Consider the following 21,631-nt stretch of genomic DNA (forward strand, 5'->3'; position numbering starts at 1 on the left):
TTGTATGAAACAATATTCATTTTTATGATATGTGAGAGTATAGAAGAGCAAAAAATGAAATTAAATGTAAGGTTTATGTCCATCACTTAAATTGTGTAATTGATTGAGACTTAACTGTGAACATACTACTTTGGCCAAAAAAAAAAAACTGCGAGCATACTAGATAAGTTACATTACCTCAAGTTCTAATTATAAGACCCCGTTTGTAGACTACAAACAATGTTTTATAATTATGACTGGATATAATATTTTTAGATCGATTTAGAGATAAGATTTAAATCATGCCAATCTATTATGGTCCAGATTTCGAAAGATAATGGTATGAAATAATGAAGATAACTTTATTAGGTCAATATTGAACTGTTAGCTAGAATGAATAAAATACATAGCATTTAAATTCACCATTTTTACTTTTTTGATATTAGTTAACAAAATTACCGTTGATGCCTTTATTTTATCTTTCGGTTTACTTGCTTTCACATTGACAACAGCAAGAGCACACTTTCTAGATCCAATAAAAGCGCAAAACATCATTTCCAATGAAAAAGGGTCATTTATTTACTCTCTCTGTCTCTCACATGTATTAAGAATTATCAACAAAAAATAAAAAAAATAAAAAAAGAAAGAAAGAAAGAAAAGAAAAACCTATACATAGACCATTATAAAGCAAATCAGCGGTGCATTTGCACTGCCGCAAGCAACTGGAATGCCAATCCTACTTGAAATCTGATTCAGTGTGCTCGCAAAAAAAGTTAACCAAAATAAAATCAACCACTTAGCTGACTGAAATCCTGCAGTGATAATATATAGAATGGTGACTTGGCAAAACTCACTGAATAGACAAACATTTTTGTCGAAGACAATCTGAAGGACTTCAAAATGGTTGTAGGTATCAGTTTAACAGACAAAAATGAGTGGAGCTCATGACCTTCTTTCCTTCCTTTCAATTGACCTTCTCTCCTCTGCCTCTCGTGGTTTTTGCCGCTTCCAACATTACAACAATGGTCATAGTATCAAACCCATCTCACTCTAGAATACATAAAGAAGCTCAAAGTTATTCATAATCTTACGCAAAATGCATGTATCCACCACCATCATTAGTAACAAATAAAATTGTAGTGTCAGTAGGCACAGAATCCTGCCCCACAAAGGGGAGAGGATTTTTCCAATCCCCATCCACCTAAACATGATTATTATTCACTGAAATCTTGTGAGCACAGATAAAAATTTGAAGTGGCACGTGTTGGTGTATTTGTTTAAATGAATACCTTGTCCCACTTTGATTTTTTTTTTTTTTAGTCTACCATCACGATTGGTGGCCTCAGCAGTAGGAGGCATCAAAGGCAAACCACCTGAAGAAAGAAGAGAGAAAATCAACATAAAATAGAAAATGAGTAGTAAGAATGACCTTTGCCATACCATAGGTAAACTAGGTTGCTTTATAACCTGCAACGGATACATTGATCCTTGGAACACCAGTTACAATTCCTGGTTGTGCTCCCCTAGAGACAAATTCAACTTTCTGGGCTTTCCTCTCCTGCTCTTTCCGGTCACTTTCACGTCTCATGTCTGCCTCTGTGATAGTTAAGGGCGGTAAAGCAACATCAGTGTCAAGTATTTAAAGGAAGCTTGACTGCAAGACCCATCCATCAACCAGGGATGAAAGTCGGCCTTAGTGATGTGTCGAGAAAAATATGAACAAATAACAAAATATGGCATGACCAATAAGTTGGTTAAATTGACAATGAAAACTTGAACTAGGCTAGTATTTAACTTCCAAAATCATGACCAACATATTCATTAAAAACATAGAAAGAACCCCAAAGCAGATAGAACTGGCCATACACAACTATGTATAGATGTTGGCTGATATCAAAAGGATTTTTGAAGAGAAGAAACACAATCCAACTGTAAAACATAATTTCAACATCAGGTTAGAAAATAAACTAGTTCTTTAATTCCAGATATCAAGTCCACTGCCAAGCATAGTGAACAATAATAGCCTAAACAAACCAAATACCAGCAACCAATATATCTAGAATATGACAGCATGAAATATTAATGTCGGCAAGAACACAAAAAGTATCACATAATTGACAAAATCATGTAAAATATGAGCATAAAATAAACAAGTATAGGGAAGCACCAGAAGGTAGATGGAGAGAAGAAATAGTTAAGCACCTATTTGGTCATAGTAGTCACTTGGATCATATCCATGAGGGTCGAATACATCTTTATCAAAGCAAGATCCTACTTGGTCAATATCTTGATACCTCACAGCATGTAACAGGAAGTCAGGGTTCTGATAGTCCTTCATATTGCGGACTGCTGCATTAAAACTTTTTCTAGCCTTATAATAATAAAAATCATAGCACGTTTTCATGAAAGAGCAACAAATATGCAAAAGCTAAAAATAGTTTTATTCAATTTTCTACTTTCTCAAAAGTTTAGGGAAATTATTTTTTAATTTAAACTATTACTTAAAAGTGCTAAACTGCCAGTGTACTAATTAAGGAGTAAAGTGATGATCATTCAAGTTCCCGTGTACAGAATGTCAAGAAGGGGATAAGAAAATATGATAATTATCGAAATACTACAGGGCAGAGAGTAGAGATAGTAAAAATATACTGAATATTGCTCTGTGTATTATTTGATTAATAACCCAGTGCTTATATAGAGTGCTGGGCTTTGATTACAATCAGTGAAGAATCGAATATAATAAAGGGACATTAATGCAGAATAAAAAAATTAGTATCCCATGATCTGTGCCTAGGAATGAGGAACACTAAATAAGGAAAAATACTATTAACGGTCAAGAGAGATCTTAGACGATGATTTCTAACACTCCCCTTGAAGATGGAGAATAGATATCTAGCATTCCTAGCTTGTTTCGAAGCCCTTGAAATTGAACTCTTGCTAGAGGTTTGCTCATGATGTCAGCAATCTGGTCTGTTGAGCGTATGTAGGTCAAATTAATTAATACACCTACTTTCTTCTTGATAAAGTGTCTGTCAATTTCCACATGTTTGGTCCTACCATGATAGATAGGATTCTTGGTCATTTCAATACTGGATTTATTGTCGCACTATAGTTGTAGGGTTCCCTCATGTTGAACCCTTAGTTCTTTTAAGAGTTTGATAACCCAAATTCCTTCACACACAAATAGTGCTACTGCCCTCAGTTCTGCGTTCATGCTACTTCTTGAAACCACCATTTGTTTCTTGCTTCTCCATGTGACCAGATTTCCCCAAACATAAGTACAATACCCGATAGTTGATCTCCTATTTTCCCCATTTGTTTCTTGCTTCTCCATGTGACCACATTTCCCCAAACATAAGTACAATACCCGGTAGTTGATCTCCTATTTTCCACAGACCTTCCATGGTCTACATCACTGAAAATCTCTATACCTCTCATCCTATTTTTGGCAAAGAATATTCCCTTTTCAGGGTTCAATTTTAGGTGCCTAAGGATTTGGTATACTGCTTCCATGTGCTCTTCTTGGGGTTGGTGCATAAATTGGCTCACCACCCTAACAGCATAACTAATGTCTGGTCGTGTGAGTTAAGTATATTAGTTTTTCGACGAGCCTTCGGTATCTCTCGAAGTTCACAGGGATCCTATTCGGCTTAATCTCTAAGTTGCGTGATGCTTCCATAGGAGTTTCATCAGGCTTGGCGCCTAGGAGACCAGTCTGTTGTAGAAGGCCTAATGTATATTTTTGTTAGAAAACGTTGATCTCTTTCTTCATTCTAATGACCTCCATCCTGAGGAAATATCTCATCTGACCCAAATCTTTTACTTGGAATTCAGTTGCGAGTGCTTTCTTTAGTTGTGCTATAGATATCTCATCATTCCAAGTGATTACTGTGTCATCAACATACATCACTAGGATAATGACTTTGTTGTTATTATGCCTTGTAAACACAGTATGGTCTGCCTGCCCTTGTGAGTAGCCATTTTTCTTTAGGGCTTTAGCAAATCTGTCAAACCAGGCTCTTGGGGACTGTTTGAGCCCATACAAGGATCTCCTTAGCTTGCACACTTTAGTGGCATAATCTGATCTTTGAACTCTATTAGGGATTTCCATGTAGACTTCCTCTTCCAAGTCTCCATCCAAGAAGGCACTCTTTACATCCAGTTGGTGGAGGGGCCAATCCAAATTGGCTACCATGGATAGGAGAACATTGATAGTGTTGAATTTAGCTACTAGTGCACAGGTCTCTTGGTAGTTGATTTTATGGGTCTAGGTGTATCCCTTTGCAACTAATCTTGCTTTTATATTTGTTTAGACTTCCATCTGGATTGAATTTATGGGTGAACACCCATTTACAGCCTACCACCTTCTTCCCTTTAGGCAATGTGGCTAAGACCTAAGTCATGTTGTCTTCTAGTGCTTTTAGCTCCTCCTCAATAGCCTTTCTCTAATTTGGATCCATTAGAGCTTGTTGGTAGGTTTCTGGCATCCTTACTTGTGAACTATTAGCCACAAAACTTTATATTCTAGGGAATAAGTTACTGTAAAACACAAATCTTTGTATTGGGTGTTGAGTACAAAACCTTACCCTTTTTCTCATAGCAATAGGCTAGCCTAGATCCTCTATATTTGACCTTGAATTAGTATTATGGTCATGCCTTGGATTGGGATTGACTCTGTTCTTTATGCTTCTATCCTTCGTTTGCTCTTCAATTATTTTAGTGGTAGTCTGGTTATTTGCTCGAGGTCTGGTATTTATGTCTTCTAACATTCTTTAGTTGGTTCGAGAGAGGTTTCATGTGTGTCATTGTGTGTTTCAGGGATAGTCTCTGGTATGTCAGTTTTAGGTGTGTCATTATGTATTTTAGGGATAGTCTCTAGTATATTAGTTTCAAGTGTGTTGTTATTTGGCATTTCTTGAATTAGCCATTCCTCTGCTCCATAGTTCTCTGCTTAAATGGGTAATTTGGGGTAGTATGTGATAATGATTATTTTTATAATTAAATAGGTATAGATTTTGAAATATATTTAGTAAAATCTGTGAATAATTTATACCTATTTAATTATCTTTTATAGATTTTCTTCTTTTAAATCAATTATAGGATAAAAGATGATCCTGCATAAAATCTACTCAAATCTTTTATTATTTTTAATACAGGAGATATAAAATTATTGAGAGAAGAAAATATCACAAATAAAAGATGAGACAAAAGGGAGCAACATATGTAGCAAATAATATATATATTCACATATCAGGAGGATCAAAGTGTGAAGTTCATGAAGGAAGCAAATCATCAATTATGATATAATATAATATATTATCTTGAAGGATATAAAGGGATGAAGAGGCGTGAGGCATGTGGATTCAAAAAGTAAATTAGTTGCAATAGAATATAGTATATTATGTTGACTACAAGGAAGAAGTTAAAGGAACCGTAATAACGCAAGGCAAATCAGCATGAGATAATATAATGTATTATATTATATTGGAGATATGTGTGTATGGATAAAAGGCAGTGGATTCAAGGGTGAGAAGACGCACAACAATTATAAATAGGAAACGGGGATAGTAGCGAGGAAGCATCTCAAATTCTACGTGCTGTTTCTGGCGACAACAGCTAAAAGACGAGGAAAAGGCAGCGAGTAGAGAGAGCAGTGTGGAATCAAATCGTAAGTCTTAGTTCCACCGTGACAGCAGTGAGGACTTGGGATGAGTAGACTGGAGGTAGCAAGCAGAGGTGGCGATTCTCTTTCTAGCAACAGCGGAGAAGGACCTCTCATAGATTTATTTTCCTCTTTCCATCTTTATTCTTTTGTTGAATCTAAACTCTTTCTTTTCAGTTTGAATTTTATTTTTATGGATTTTATTTTAGCCATGTACGGCTAGTTCTTTCTAGACTTAGAGTAGCTATGAACTTACATATGGATTAGACTTTGTTTTCATTTAATGAATTATGCTTGATGTTAATTTTGGTTACATAATCTTAGTTTAATATATCTGTTTAATGTTTGGCCACCATTAAATATGAGTTTGAGCATTGAGGTTAGCCTTGACAAAGGAAATCTTAATTAGGCTCTAGGATTGAGTAATACGGGCTTAACTTTTTATCTAAGTTGCGAGTATGATAGAAGTATACCTAGGAGCCCCATATAATCGATGAAGACTGAAATTATTTTATCCTCTTAAGTATTTGAGTTAGACATAACCTTATTACTTAGGAGAGGGTTATAAGTGGATAGAAAGACACTTTTAAAACTATAAATACTCTAGATTAACTAAATTAACATTGAGACTAATTAGTTAAATAAAAGCAAAAGTCTATGAAACTAGTAAGGGATTAGTAACTCTAGGTTGCCTTTAATATTGAATTTTTCCTTATTCTTTTTATCCAATCAATCGCAATTCAGCTTGCTTAACTTAATTGAAACTAAGAACTTTAATGCCTAAACACTATTTTATCTGATTCTTTGTTGGAATGATACTCTATACTTACTCTTTATTACTTGATCAACATGTGCACTTGCGTTATTCACAATTTGTGTGCATCAAGTTTTTGGCACCGTTGCGGAGGAATTAAGGCAATTAGTTTTAGAATTAGAGGACCTTTAGTAATTTAAGCTTAAGCATTTAGTTTTTTTTAATTTATTTTTACTTATTTTGATAGTTAGGACAATTTTCTTTATTTTAATTTTAATTTATTTCTTAATTTATTTTCTTTTCATTGTCCAATTCGATTCTTGATCTCTTCCCTCTTTGTCTTTGCAGTAATTCATAGTATATGCCACGTAGATCAAGAAATATACCTAGGAAGACAAGGAGCGTGAATGAGCTTCTAAAGACAACAACACCGGAGTATACAATTTGCAAAACTGTAGAAAAAGAGATGGCTGAAGATGAGAATGATAGATTAGGTGTCAATGACTTCTTGGGAAAACAACCCCGAGGAGACCAATCAAGAATCAAAGTACCATAATTCCAAGCCACTAATTTTGAGATTAAGCAAACAATGCTCAAAATGTTGGAATTTATTGGGCAATTTGGGGGATACTATCGAATTTCTTGATGTGTGTGATTCTTTCAAGTAGAATGGAGTTCCTAGTGATGTCATTCATCTCTGGCTCTTTCCTTACTCTTTACCAGGGAAGGCTAAAAAATGGCTCAACAACCTGAAAGAAGGTAGTATCTCATCATGGGATGACTTAGAAGAGAAGTTTCGATCCAGATTCTTCCCTCATAACAAGATAGTGAACGCTAGAGCCAAATTAATGAATTTTAGCCAAAAATTTGATGAGCACCTATATGAAGCTTGGGAAAGATTCAAATTACTGGTCAGACAAAGCCTAGGACATAATCAAGAGAAGTGGGTCCTACTTCAGATCTTTAGTAGTCAGTTGACACCTGAATCCAAATCTGAATTAAATGCTATTACAAATGGAGGAATTACCAAGCAACTGATGAACCATGTTTGGAGTTGCTTGGACGACTTGGCTGCTGATTACATTCAGAGTAGTAATGAATGAAAACAAGTAAAATCTATAGAAAATGCTGCTGATGACTCTTCTTCACAAGTGATAGCTATGCTCAATACTCTTAACAAAAGATTTGACCACTTAGAAGCACGAGTTGACAAATCCAATAGAGGATAACTAAGGGTTAATGCCATATATACCCTATGTGATTACTGTGGAGATGGACATACTTCTGAATAGTGCCCTACGTTTCAAGAAGTAGAGCCAGTGAACTATGTTGGAAATTTTCAGGGTAATAATCAGAACAACCCTTGTGCCAACACTTACAACCTAGGATCACGGAATCACCCAACTTGTGTTAACTTCTAGTGTAAGGCAAGTCTCACCTCCTGGATTTTCTCAATTGGGAAGGCAACATATCCCTAACCAAGTGCCCAAGGTTGGTTTAGAGGAAATGATGGCTAAGCTCATGTCTTCTCAAATTAAAAGTAATCAAGAGCAAGCCAACATTAATGTAAGAGTAGACTCATCACTTAGGAATCTTGAGGTGCATATGGGGCAAATCGCAATTGTAGTGAATGCACATCAACAAGGAGGATTACCAAGCAATACTGTACCTAATCCTCGTAAAGATGGTGAAGAGGAGTGTAACGCAATCACCTTGAGGAGTGGTAAGCAATTGCCGGATATATCTCCTAAGGCATCAAAGTCGAAACAAACAAGTGAGGTATGTTCTGAACTTAGCAAAAATGAACCAACTATTGATGAGAAGGAAACTAATGGTGTGCCTAGTAAGGAGAAGACAGCTGAGCATCCTAAAGTGGTGCCACCACTTCTTTTCCCTCAAGTGTTTCAGAAGCAGGTTAAAGATCAATAATACTCTAAGTTTCTGGAAATCTTTAAGCAACTTCATATCAATATTCCTTTTTCTGAGGCATTAGAGCACATGCCCAAATATGCCAAGTGTCTCAAGGATATGTTAAGCAAGAAGAGACGCCTTACTGAGTATGCGACTGTGGCATTGACTAAGGCGACAACTAGCATAATTAAGCCCTACATCCCTCTAAAGTGTAAGGATCCTGGTTCTTTTTCTATCCCATGCTTAATTGGGGAACAATTTAAAGGTCGTGCACTATGTGACTTGGGGTCTGCTGTGAACCTTATACCCCTTTTTGTTTTTAAGAAGCTCCATTTAGGAGAAGCTAGTCCTATGACTGTTACACTTCAGTTAGCTAACCGAAGTCTCTCATATCTATACGGTGTCATTAAGGATGTATTGGTAAAAGTTGAATCATTAATATATCCTGCTGATTTTATCATCATCAACATTAAAAAGGATGAGGAGATTCCACTAATTGTTGGAAGACCATTTATGGCTACAGTGAAAGCATTAGTGGATGTAGAGAAAGGGACAATAAGTGTACGATTTGGTGATGAGCAACTCACCTTCAATATAGAGAAAATAATGAAGCATCCAAATATAGTTGAGTAATGTGCAAGTATTTTAGTGATAGAAGAGTTGATTCAAGAGGAGTTGGATTCGATTGCTAATAATGACCCTCTCCAAACCTTGTTAGTTGAAATTGATATTGGGGAGGATATTAACCAAGGGCAAATTGAGCATGTTTTACAACATTCACTAAGAGGTATTGGCAATTTAAATCCTTAGCGCTAGAATCACTAACGACTCCGATTCTTAGCCCTTCTTTAGAGTAACCCCCAATGTTAGAGTTGAAGCCACTTCTGTCCCATCTGAAGTATGCATATCTGGGAAATTCTGAAACATTACTAGTGGTAATTTCATCATCGCTCACACTAGAGCAAAAAGAGCAGTTACTACAGGTGTCAAAGAATAATAAGAAAGCTATAGGATGGACAATAGCAGATATTAAGGGAATTAGACCTGCCATAATGATGCATAAGATTCTACTCGAAGATAATCATAAGAAATCCATTTAGCACCAAAGGAGGCTAAACCCTATGATGAAAGAAGTGGTAAAAAAGGAGGTTATTAAGTGGTTGGATGCTGGAATTATTTATCCTATTTTGGATAGCTCGTGGGTTAGCCCAGTGCAATGTGTTCCTAAGAAAGGTGGCATGACAGTAATCACTAATGAACAAAACGAGCTCATCCCGACTTGAACAGTTACTGGTTGGTGAATTTGTATAGACTATAGAAAGCTTAATGAAGCCATGAGGAAGGTCATTTTCCACTTCTTTTTATTGACCAAATGTTAGACTGATTAGCTGGCAAGGAATTCTTTTGCTTCTTGGATGGTTATTCAGGATACAATCAAATTGCCATACATCTTGATGATCAAGAGAAAACAACATTTACTTGCCCTTATGGCATGTTTGCCTTTAGAAGAATGCCATTTGGTCTTTGCAATGCACTTGCCACTTTTCAAAGGTGTATGATGAGCTTATTCTCTGACATGATAGAAGAGAAAATGGAGGTGTTTATGGATGATTTTTCTGTATTTGGTGAATCATTTGATAGTTGCTTACTGAACTTAGAGATGGTGTTCAAAAGATATGAAGAGACACACCTGGTACTTAATTGGGAAAAATATCACTTCATGGTCACTGAGGGAATTATCTTAGGTCATAAGGTGTCGAAAAAGGGCTTAGAGGTAGTAGATAGAGCAAAGACCTCTGTTATTGAGCAGGTTCCCCCTCTATCAAATGTGAAGGCTGTGAGAAGTTTCTTAGGCCATACTGGCTTTTATCGTCAATTTATCAAGGATTTCTCTAAGATCACCAAGCCACTCTGTTAGCTACTTGAGCTTCAACTTTGATTAAGATTATTTGAAAGCTTTTGAAGAACTTAAGAGACAATTGATATATGCTCCGATCATTATTGCTCCTGATTGGTCATTGCCATTTAAGGTGATGTGTGATGCAAGTGACTATGCGGTTGGGGCTGTTCTTGGGCAAAGGAAGGCAAATGTATTTCATGCAATTTACCATGCCAGTAAGACTCTAACTGGAGCTCAAGAAAATTACACTGCTGCTAAAAAAGAGCTATTAGCTATAGTGTTTGCTTTTGATAAGTTTAGAGCCTATTTGATGGGTGTTAAAGTTACTGTCTTTACTGATCATGCTGCAATCAAATATCTGGCAAGTAAAAAAGAGTCTAAGCCTAGGTTAATTAGATGGATCTTATTGTTGCAAGAATTTGATGTTCAGATAATTGATAGAAAAGGTTGTAAAAATCACGTTGCTGATTATTTGTCTAGGTTAGAGAATGAGAAAGAGGAAAATGAGATTAATGATAGCTTTCCTAATGAACATGTGTTTGTTATTACCTGTACTGAATTGCCTTGGTATGCTGATTATGTGGATTTTCTGGTCTGTGGTGTTCTTCTACCTAATGTCAATTCGTACCACAAGGAAAAGTTTTTGCACAACGCGAAATTATTTGTGTGGGATGAACCTTTCTGGTATAAGAGATGTGCTGATCAAGTTTTAAGAAAGTGTGCCTCAAAATGAACAATATGAAATTTTATCTGCTTGCCATGATGCTCCTTGCAGAGGCCATTTTAATGGTAACCGTACTGCTTGTAAGATTTTTGCAATGTGGATACTATTGGCCTACTCTTTTTAAAGATGCCTATGCTTTTGCTTCTCATTGTGATGCATGTCAAAGAATAGGTAACATATCAAAAAGGCATGAAATGCCCCAAACAGGTATTCTTGAGGTAGAATTAGTTGATGTCTGGGGAATTGATTTCATGGCGCTTTTATTTCATCTAGAGGACATCAATATATTCTAGTTGCTGTTGATTATGTGAGTACGTGGGTTGAGCCTATGGCATGCCATACTAATAATGCTAATACGATTGTGTGATTTTTGAAAAAGAACATTTTTACTCGTTTTGGCATACCGAAAGCAATCATTAGTGATAGGGGGACTCATTTTAATAACAAATTGTTTAAAAGTTTGCTTGCGAAATATGGAATCACTCATAAAATCGCTTTGGCATACCATCCTCAAACCAATGGCCTATGTGAAGTATCAAATAGAGAAATCAAAAGGATTTTGGAAAAGACTAAGTCCTACTAGAAAGGATTAGGCAGATAAGGTCGGTGCTACATTATGGGCTTATGGATAGCTTTTAAAACTCCTATTGGTATGTCTCCGTATCAATTGATCTTTGGAAAAGCATGTCACTTACCCATTGAACTAGAGCATAAGGCATTTTGGGCTGTAAAGAGATTAAATTTTGATACGAATCAAACAGGTGAGAAAAGATTGATGCAACTAAATGCGTTAGATGAATTCCGACTACAAGCTTATAAAAGTTCTAGAATCTATAAAGAGAGGACCAAAAGATTTCATGACAAGCACATTTTAGTTTAGAAAATTTGAACCTGGACAACTTGTTCTGCTTTATAACTCACATCTGAAGTTGTTTCCTGGAAAGCTTAAATCTTGATGGTCAGGGCCCTTTAGAGTGATTTATGTGGCACCAAGTGGAGCTGTGGAGGTCAAAGATGAAAGAACAGGTGATTGCTTCAAGGTGAATGGGGAAAGACTTAGACATTATCATGGTGGTGAAGTAGATTGACAGAAAATGGTCTACTCCTTATTTACGCCTTCCTGATTTGCTGATATAGTCAAGCTAAAGACTCTAAACAAGCACTTGTTGGGAGGCAACCCAATAATTTATTTTCATTTATTATTATTATTTTGGTTGTTCTATCTATTATTCAGGTTTGCAAAGCCTTGACTGCTATTTCTGGAACCGATTTCTCGGCTTCTCACTGTCGCAACTCCAAGAGAAAGAATCTCACTGCTGTCGCATATGCAACACCTCACATAATTATATCAATATACGCAACAAAATATTTAATTTAAAAGTCCATACATATTTCTAACATTTCAAACAAGTCATAATTTCAAAACATTTCTAATATAACTTAACAAAATAAACTATTGAAGTCTTATAGTCATGGCAAATAAAAATATAACATAACATGTGCTTGAGGAGCACAAAAGCCTTCACGGCTCACTCTATTGGTGCCTTCCTTTGATTCTTACTAGATCCTTCGCCTGAAAATTGTTAATATAGAGGGTGAGATCAAACGTCTCAGTAACTACTAAAATTCTAACCTATACAAGAAAACCATATATGATAAATCAAAAATCTATTTATATGTCTATATATATGTATATATTAAAAATCATGGATTTGACACATTCAATTCAATTTCTTTTTTTTTCAATATATCCAAAAATAATGCAATATGCTGCCTCCCTTATATCACTGTCCACCCTTATACCGCTGACTGGAGCCATAGGCTAACACATAGTCCGATAGGAACTAATCCATTTTACTAAATTATTCCAAGCTCACCGATACTAGAGATATATTCGGCCAAAAATATAGAGCTCAAGCTTAGAATATGGCTCCCCTCCTTTGTGAATAGGGAAGTGTCACATGTCCCACAGCTCTAATGAATTCCCAGCCAAAGGAAAACATGGAAAAAGGGGCCCTGACAAGTGCCATCTACTGTGCACCGAGTGATGGCATACCACGTGGTAATTTATATCCATGCAATCTCCTTCTATTCTTACCCCAACAATGCATGTCATATGCAAATAATGGTACATCATAAATATATTCTCAAATATATTATTAAAAATAAGATAGCAATAAAATTCATATACCATTTAATAGCAACTCATGATAATTTCATAGCTATTAATATATTTAAATATTAATCATAATTACTAGCAATAAATCAATAAAATCAGGTAACATACCAAAACATTTATTTAAAAAAATTCGTAATATTATATTTCAGTAATATAAAAATTAGTAAATTCTCAATATAATCATACACAATTCACATGTACAAGAAAGAATTTTCAGAGTTACCTGGTACTCTTTAGCTTACAAATAATTACACAAAATTTACTCTAAAATTCTCAAGGGTCTACAAAATTACACATAAATATTTATTAATATAAAACACGAAACTATTCCAAAACTACTCTAAAATTCTAAGACTACCCTCTAAACCAAAAATACATAAACATATTAACTCTCCCAAATTTTGCTATTTATAATAAATATAATATTTTGAAAATATAATTTACATATAAGACTATTTGAATTTAATAACTTAAATAAATATATATTTCTTACAATATAAATATTTTATATTAAAATCTCAACTATTTATTATAGTCCCATTTAAAATTTTTCCGCAGCTAAGGGACTCTTGTGAAGTATAAATAAATTTTAATTTTTATAAAATTCTCAATTTACAATTCTTTATACTTCCAAAAATTATTTCAACAATATATCTTTGACATACTCAATATTCTAACCGATTAAAATCTTAATAATATATTGAATAACTCAAATAAATTATTTAACTTAAATTTAATTGGTAAAAACATTCTATAATTCTTGAATAACAACTTTTTCAACTAAAATCTTAATTTAAAATTCCCAAAACCATCAATAAACAAATATAAACTGATTAAAATTTCTTAATAATGTATCTTTAAATTTCTATGATCAAATGTTGTCAAAACTCTATATTTACTCTATACCCAAACGATAAAATTTTGTCCAAACATTATAATGATACTAATAATATAAAGTTCTAAATATATAGAAAATATTCATAAAGAAAATTCAACAAAAAGAAGTAGCTTTGTGTACCTGAATGATCTCTAAAAATGACGTCCTTTGCAACTCAGCTCACTCGCTCTCTCTTCTTCTCTACCTCTCGCTCTCTCTTTCTCTACTTCTCGCACATAATGAAGGGAAGACAAAGGTTGCAGGTATTTAAAATCCTCGCATTTAATTTCTTTCCTCGATTTTCTTCTGCCTATACCTCATCCTACTTCTCCTCTAGTCGTCCCTCCCCCCTTCTTTTTCCTCTTCATTAATTCCCCCCCCCCAATTTTCAACTCTCTGTGGAAAAGGGTGGTTGGCTTTTTTTTTTGTTTACTAATAAAATATTATTTTAATAAAATATTATATTTTTATTATTATTATTTTTTGTACGTTACAATTCTTCCCACCTAAAAAGAATTTTGTCCCCAAAATTCGATACACGAAAAGAGAAAGAGTTTACTTCAAGCAACAAACACAAACACAAATGTCTATACTACACATCAAAAGCACAACACAAGTACAATAAGTACAAGTACAAGTACAACATAATACAATCACCAAAACTAACATGATACTAACTCTTCCTAATTAAACAAGTTAGAAAAATCACGCTGTATTCACTCTTCGGTTTCCCAGGTGGCATCCCCAGGAGACATTCCTTTCCAGAAAACTTTAAGCAACCGAATAGTTTTATTCTGAAGTTGCTTATCCTTAACATCTAGAATGCGTTCAGGTTCGGCCTTGAAAGTAAGATTCTCTTGTAACTCTATCTCTTCAGGCTTGATCACATGAGATGGATCCGGGTGGTACTTCTTGAGTTGTGACCCATGGAATACATTATGAATGTTCACTCATTGTGGAGGTACGGCAATTCTGTAAGCCACTGGTCCCACTCTTTCCAAGATTTCATAAGGACCTATAAAATGAGGAGTGAGTTTCTTTGCTCAGATTGATCTACCAATGCCCGTTATCGGTGTGACTCTTAGAAATACATGGTCTCCTACCATGAAATCCAATGGTCACCTTCTCCTATCTACATAACTCTTTTGTCTGCTTTGGGCAGTAAGCAGCTTCTGTTGTATCATCTTAATCTTCTAAGTTGTGTAATCCACCAGTTCTGGACCTATCAAACTTCTCTCGCTGTCCAACAAAGTGGAGATCTACACTTTCTTCTGTATAATGCTTCATAAGGACGCCATCTGAATACTTGAGTGGAAGCTATTATTATAAGCAAACTCTGCTAAAGGAAGGTGATCATCCCAATTTCCTTTTAATTCAATTGCACAAGCTCTTAACATGTCCTCAAGAGTCTGGATAGTTCTCTCTGTTTGCCTATCAGTTTGGGGATGGTAGGCAGTGCTAAACCTCAACCATGTTCCCATGGCATCTTGCAACGATCTCCAAAACCTTGAAGTGAATCGTGGATCTCGATATGATATAATACTCTTTGGTATGCCATGTAATCAGATGATCTCTTTCACATAGATCTAAGCTAGCTTTTCCAAAGAGTAATTTGTCTTGATGGCTAGGAAATGAGCTGATTTAGTCAATCTGTCAACAATCACCCAAATAGCATCATGCCTAAATTGAGTTCTAGGAAGACCTGTGATAAAATCCATAGAGATACTATCCCACTTCCATTCTGGAATCTCTAGATTTTGCAATAGTCCTAGGGGCTTATGATGTTCAATCTTGACCTTTTGGCAAGTTAGACAATGAGAGACAAACTCAGTTACATCTTTCTTCATACTAGGCCACCACCAATTTTGCTTTAAATCATGGTACATCTTGGTGGCTCCAGGATGGATAGTATATTTACTTCTATGAGCTTCATCAAGTAGTAGTTTCTTTAACTCTTTATCATTAAGGAGACACACTCTTGCTTTATATCTTAGTATTCCATCTTCACCAATACTAAACTTTGACTCTTTTCCTCGTTCAACTTCTTCCCTAACCCCTAGTAGATACTTATCCTTCAACTAGGCAATTTTAATTTCCTTCCAAGTTGTACTCTCAATGGTTAGTGCTTTTATGGTAGCAACTAACCCATACATTATATCAATAGGTGTACTTTGCACATCCTGCAGTAGGTTCCACTCCTTGACCATCAATTGGGCTGCATGGATAGATTTTCTACTTAAAGCATCTGCTACAATATTTGCCTTCCCTGGGTGATACTTTAGCTCATAATCATAATCCTTAAGAAACTCCATCCACCTTCTTTGTCTCATATTAAGTTCTTTTTGATCAAAAAAGTACTTCAAACTCTTATGATCGCTAAAAATCTCAAACTGCGAACCATAGAGATAGTGCCTCTAAATTTCAATGCAAATACGACTGCTGCCAATTCCAAGTCATGTGTAGGGTAGTTTTCCTCATGCGGCCTCAATTGTCGAGAAGCATAAGCAACTACCTTACCATTTTGCATTAATACAGCCCTAAGACCCTTCTTAGAAGCATCAGTATACAAAGTAAAAGACTGTGTAGGGTCTGGAATCACAAGTACCGGTGCAGTAGTCAACTTGGTCTTTAAAGTCTAAAAGGCTGCTTCACATTTCTCAGTCTAAACAAACGATTGGTCCTTTTTAGTTAGTCTAGTTAAAGGCATGGCTATCTGTGAAAAGCCTTTAATGAATCTCCCATAGTAGCCTGCCGGTCCTTGAAAGCTTCTGATTTCAATGACACTTTGTGGTCGGTCCCACTTTAACACTGCATCAATCTTATTAGGGTCTATTGACACACCTTCAGCTGATACAACATGACCCAAGAATTTTACTTCTTTGAGCCAAAACTCACACTTTGACAATTTTGCATAGAGTTTGTGTTCCCTTAACACTTTCAGTACAATTCTAAGATGCTGTTTATGCTCTTCCTTATCCTTAGAGTAAATAAGGATGTCATCAATAAATATCACTACGAATTTATCCAAGTAAGGTCAGAAGATTCTATTCATATAATCCATAAAGACAGCTGGAGTATTGCTTAACCCAAACGGCATAACAAGGAATTCATAGTGGCCATATCTTATTCTAAATGCAGTTTTTGGGATGTCCTCAGATCTAACCCTTAATTGGTGATAACCTGACCTTAAGTCAATCTTAGAGAATATTGACGCTCCAAATAGCTGGTCAAGTAGATCATCGATCCTGGGCAAAGGGTACTTGTTCTTTATGGTTACCTTATTCAATTGGCGGTAATCAATGTACAGTCTCATGCTCCCATCCTTCTTCTTCACAAAGAGCACAGGCGAGCCCCAAGGGGATACACTTGGCCTAATAAAGCCCTCTTCTAGCAACTCCTCAATCTGTTTCTTTAACCCTGCTAATTCTGATAGAGACATCCGATAAGGAGCTTTAGAGATAGGCTCGGTTCCAGGTGCAAGATTAATAGAGAACTCCACTTCTCTCTCCGGAGGCAGACCTGTTATCTCTTCCAGAAACACATCCGGGAATTCACTCACTACTGCAATCTCCTCTACGCCTTTTTCAAATACTGTTTGAACGGAGAAGAACACCATATAGGCTTGACAACCCTTTCGAATACACTTTTCAACTTGCACTAGAGAAAACAGTTGTGGCCCACTAGAACTGGCGAAGGCAACCGGCAAAGAAATGGTCTTCCTTCTACAATCTAGGATGGCGTCATTTGCTGACAACCAATCCATTCCTACAATCAGGTCAATACCCTTTAAGGGTAGACAAACAAGGTCTATAATGGAAGTTCTACCCTCAAATTCAATTATACAATTCAAGCAAGCTTTAGAAGTTTCCACTGAGACTCCCACTGGCGTAGAAACAATCACATCACAGGGCAAATCATGCTTAGGCATACTTAAACGAGACATATAATCATCAGATATAAATGAGTGTGTTGCACTAGAATCAAATAAAGCTTGAGTTTTAAAGCCTTGGAGTTTGAGAACACCTTTAATCAAATTAGGGGTAGCGTCAGCTTCTTGTTGAGATAAAGCAAACACTCTTCCTAGGAAGAAAACTCTAGTATCATTGACACCTCGTGAGTCTTCCTCACAGAATCTGAAAATGTGGCCCGGTTTCCCGTACTTGAAGCAGATAATGCAATTTCCTTGATGCACCTTCCCACACTTGGCACACCTTTGACTGTTGATAGTGCTTGTGATAGGAGCTGTAGAACCCCTATAAGAGCTCTGTCCCCCACTGACCTGACTCCTCGAAGGTCTACTGAATTGACTCCTCAAGGGTCCATTGAATTGACTCCTCGAAGGTCCACCAGATTGATTCCTTAAGGGCTAATTAAATCACTTATTCTTATCGATTCCTCCTAGAGGTCTCATGAATGGAACGGACCTTGTATAAGATTCTTTTCTCTTCTTAGCTTCTTCTTCTCTCATTCTTCTAGCAATGATTCGCAATTTGGTGCATATTTTTTTCAAAATCATTAATCTCCAAGGGTGCTAGAGCTATTCTTAATTCTGGCCTGGCCTTTTCCAGTAGCCTATCAGCCATCCATTTTGAGTTAGGCTGCATCTGCAGATAAGTAGTATATTTGACTAACTCGAGAAATCAAGCAATGAAGTCTTCCTCATTTAAATTCCCTTGCTTGAAGGCATAGAATTCTGCTTCTTGATCAGCTCTAAAGGCATTAGGAAAATAGTGTTGGAAGAATTTTTCCTTGAATCTTTCCCAAGTTATCTCTACACTCTCAAAAGGCTTAATGTTGTCCCACTACTTCCTTGCTGCCTTTTGTAACAGCTGCTCAGCAAGTTGCACTTTTTCCTGCGAGGTGCAGATTACTATTCTTAATATAGTCTCTAGCCTTTCGATCCATTCTTCAGCTTCAGATGGATTCAGCCTGCCCTCAAACTTAGGAGGATCGAACTTCCTAAAACTTTCCCAGAGCAATGTGATACACGCGAGGTCGTGTTGAGAATGTGCACTGCTATCACCTTTCGATTCAGTGCCTCGAAGGGTATCACCTATTGACTGGCGGTCACTAGGAGCTTTATCATCAACAGGGCCATTTTCTTCTTGATGACTATCATGTTGACCTTTGATTGCCAGCAGCTCGTCCTTATGTCTCTTCACTCTTTGATCAATGCTCACAATATGATCTCGTAATTCTCGCAAAATAGCATTATTATCTTGGCGAGAAGAAGCATTTTGATGTGGAACTGGGGTAGAGTTAGTCCTTCGAGTGTTCACTATCCTTTCTTCCTATGTAGAATAGCACAGGGACACTAGGTAAACTAAGCAGTGTTACACAAATAAAACTAAAGGGAAGTGCACATGATATTATATTTAAATTGCCATGCCCTCTAGCCCCTTTTTTTTTTTTGAAATTATTTCACTATAGTCAAATAAAAAGCCATGGAACGTTGCAGCTTTGATACCAAAAATGTAACACCTCACATAATTATATCAATATACACAACAAAATATTTAATTCAAAAGTCCATACATATTTCTAACACTTCAAACAAGTCATAATTTCAAAACATTTCTAACATAACAAAATAAACTATTGAAATCTTATAGTCATGGCAAATAAAAATATAACATAGCATGTGCTTAAGGAGCACAAAAGTCTTCACGGCTCACTCCATTGGTGCCTTCCCTTGATTTTACTAGATCCTTCGCCTGAAAATTGTTAATATAGGGGGTGAGATCAAACGTCTCAGTAACTACTGAAATTCTAACCTATACAAGCAAACCATATATGATAAATCAAAAATCTGTTTATATGTCTATATATATGTATATATTAAAAATCACGAATTTGATACATTCAATTCAATTTCTTTTTTTTTCAATATATCCAAAAATAATGCAATATGCTGCCTCCCTTATATCACCGTCCACCTTTATACCGCTGACTGGAGCCATAGGCTAACACATAGTCCGATAGGAACTAATCCATTTTACTAAATTATTCCAAGCTCGCCATACTAGAGATATAGAGCTCAAGCTCGACTATGGCTCCCCTCCTTTATGAATAGGGAGGTGTCACATGTCCCACAGCTCTAACGAATTCCTGCCAAAGGAAAACATGGATGAAGGGGCCTGACAAGTGCCATCCACTGTGTACCGAGTGATGGCATACCACGTGGTAATTTATATCCATGCAATCTCCTTCTATCCTTACCCTAACAATGCATGTCATATGTAAATAATGGTACATCATAAATATATTCTCAAATATATTATTAAAAATAAGATAGCAATAAAATTCATATACCATTTAATAGCAACTCATGATAATTTCATAGCTATTAATATATTTAAATATTGATCATAATTACTAGCAATAAATCAATAAAATCAGTAACATACCAAAACATTTATTTAAAAAAATTCATAATATTATATTTCAGTAATATAAAAATCAGTAAATTCTCAATATAATCATACACAATTCACATGTACAAGAAAGAATTTTCAGAGTTACCTGGATGGGAGAAATCTATCCAATGGATCTACAAACTTCTGCTCTTTCTTAGCTGTCTCTTCATGTTCTGCACCATCTGATCCAGCCACAGCATCAACTTGCATGGTATGAGATGGCTTAGAAAACTAAGGAGTGTTAACTTGACTGCTAGGTGTCAAAACTCAGAGGGGAAAAACAGTGGACCAAGAAGCAAAATGATAAACAGAAAAACAAAATAAAAAAATAGGATCATTCCAATCTAATATACTTCATGGAAAAGTGAACTAAAACTACCCCAACTTCTTTTTCAATAATCTTATTCTTAAATCCCCAACTAAAGTCCAAAAGATTAGCATATTCTCAAACTAATAGTCCCAGACAAACTCTCATGCACTTTAATTATCCAGAACTAAATAGCTGAACAATCAAATATAGGCAAAAAAAATTGCATATAAAAGGTTAGTTGAACAATTTTTCCTGATTGAATATATTTCATGCGGAAGTTAATTTTAACTATTTTATATGTTTATTACCCTAACAATATGAAAGTTCAGATTTATTAGCTCATATTCATAATAATCTTATTAGAACTGTTTATACAAGTTCCAGAAAGAATAGACTTTTTGGCCAAATGAGAGAACAAATTACTTGTCAAAATTGTAAAATTCTTCTGTTCCAAAACAAATCAATGACATTATGAAGCTCTTGAGATATTCTTCTTTACTGCCAACAAATTAATCAAGTAATATTCATTCTCTGAGAATAACTGATTGAGGCCGGACTGTTACCTTCCGGATCATCAAGAAAATGAATTGCACCAGAAAAATGCAGTATAAGCTGCAACCAGTCGTTCTTCTCAAGGAGCTTATTATTGGAAATCCTAGTCTAGGTTGGTTGTCAAAAGCATTGTAAATTTAGGTAAATAAAAGGGGGATTCTAACTATTTTAAAGATGGTACAATAATGTAAAATGCAGAGAAATAAATTTTTTGGTGTTTTAATTGAATGAAGAGATGTTTTAGATTAAAAGGGAAGTACAATAAAATAGTCTTTTGATGATGAAAACTCAGCTATCACTGCTCTTTAAAATGATTGGGAGTTTCAGAAAGCCTCTAAGTCTGAAGAAAACTCCAAGTAATCACTTG

General features: G+C 35.6%; 1 protein-coding gene and 1 pseudogene across 1 annotated transcript; one reads left to right on the forward strand and one right to left on the reverse strand.

Annotated features, from left to right (window-relative positions):
• Window positions 1-921: 921 nt before the first annotated feature.
• On the reverse strand, window positions 922-1,567 carry LOC114740165 (uncharacterized; annotated as a pseudogene).
• A 6,826-nt stretch (window positions 1,568-8,393) lies between these two features.
• Window positions 8,394-8,939, forward strand: LOC114740172 (uncharacterized). The gene has a single exon (XM_028928301.1). The coding sequence runs from the start codon at window positions 8,394-8,396 to the stop codon at window positions 8,937-8,939; it is 546 nt and encodes a 181-aa protein (XP_028784134.1).
• Window positions 8,940-21,631: the final 12,692 nt, after the last annotated feature.

The sequence above is a fragment of the Neltuma alba genome, unplaced genomic scaffold (assembly GCF_004799145.2).
Source record: "Neltuma alba isolate B1F8T4 unplaced genomic scaffold, ASM479914v2 tig00003072_pilon, whole genome shotgun sequence".
In the NCBI taxonomy this organism is placed as follows: domain Eukaryota; kingdom Viridiplantae; phylum Streptophyta; class Magnoliopsida; order Fabales; family Fabaceae; genus Neltuma; species Neltuma alba.

What these genes read in the sequence shown, in the direction of transcription:
- LOC114740172 (XM_028928301.1), top strand. Translation starts at nt 8,394, where the DNA reads ATGCCCAAATATGCCAAGTGTCTCAAGGATATGTTAAGCAAGAAGAGA.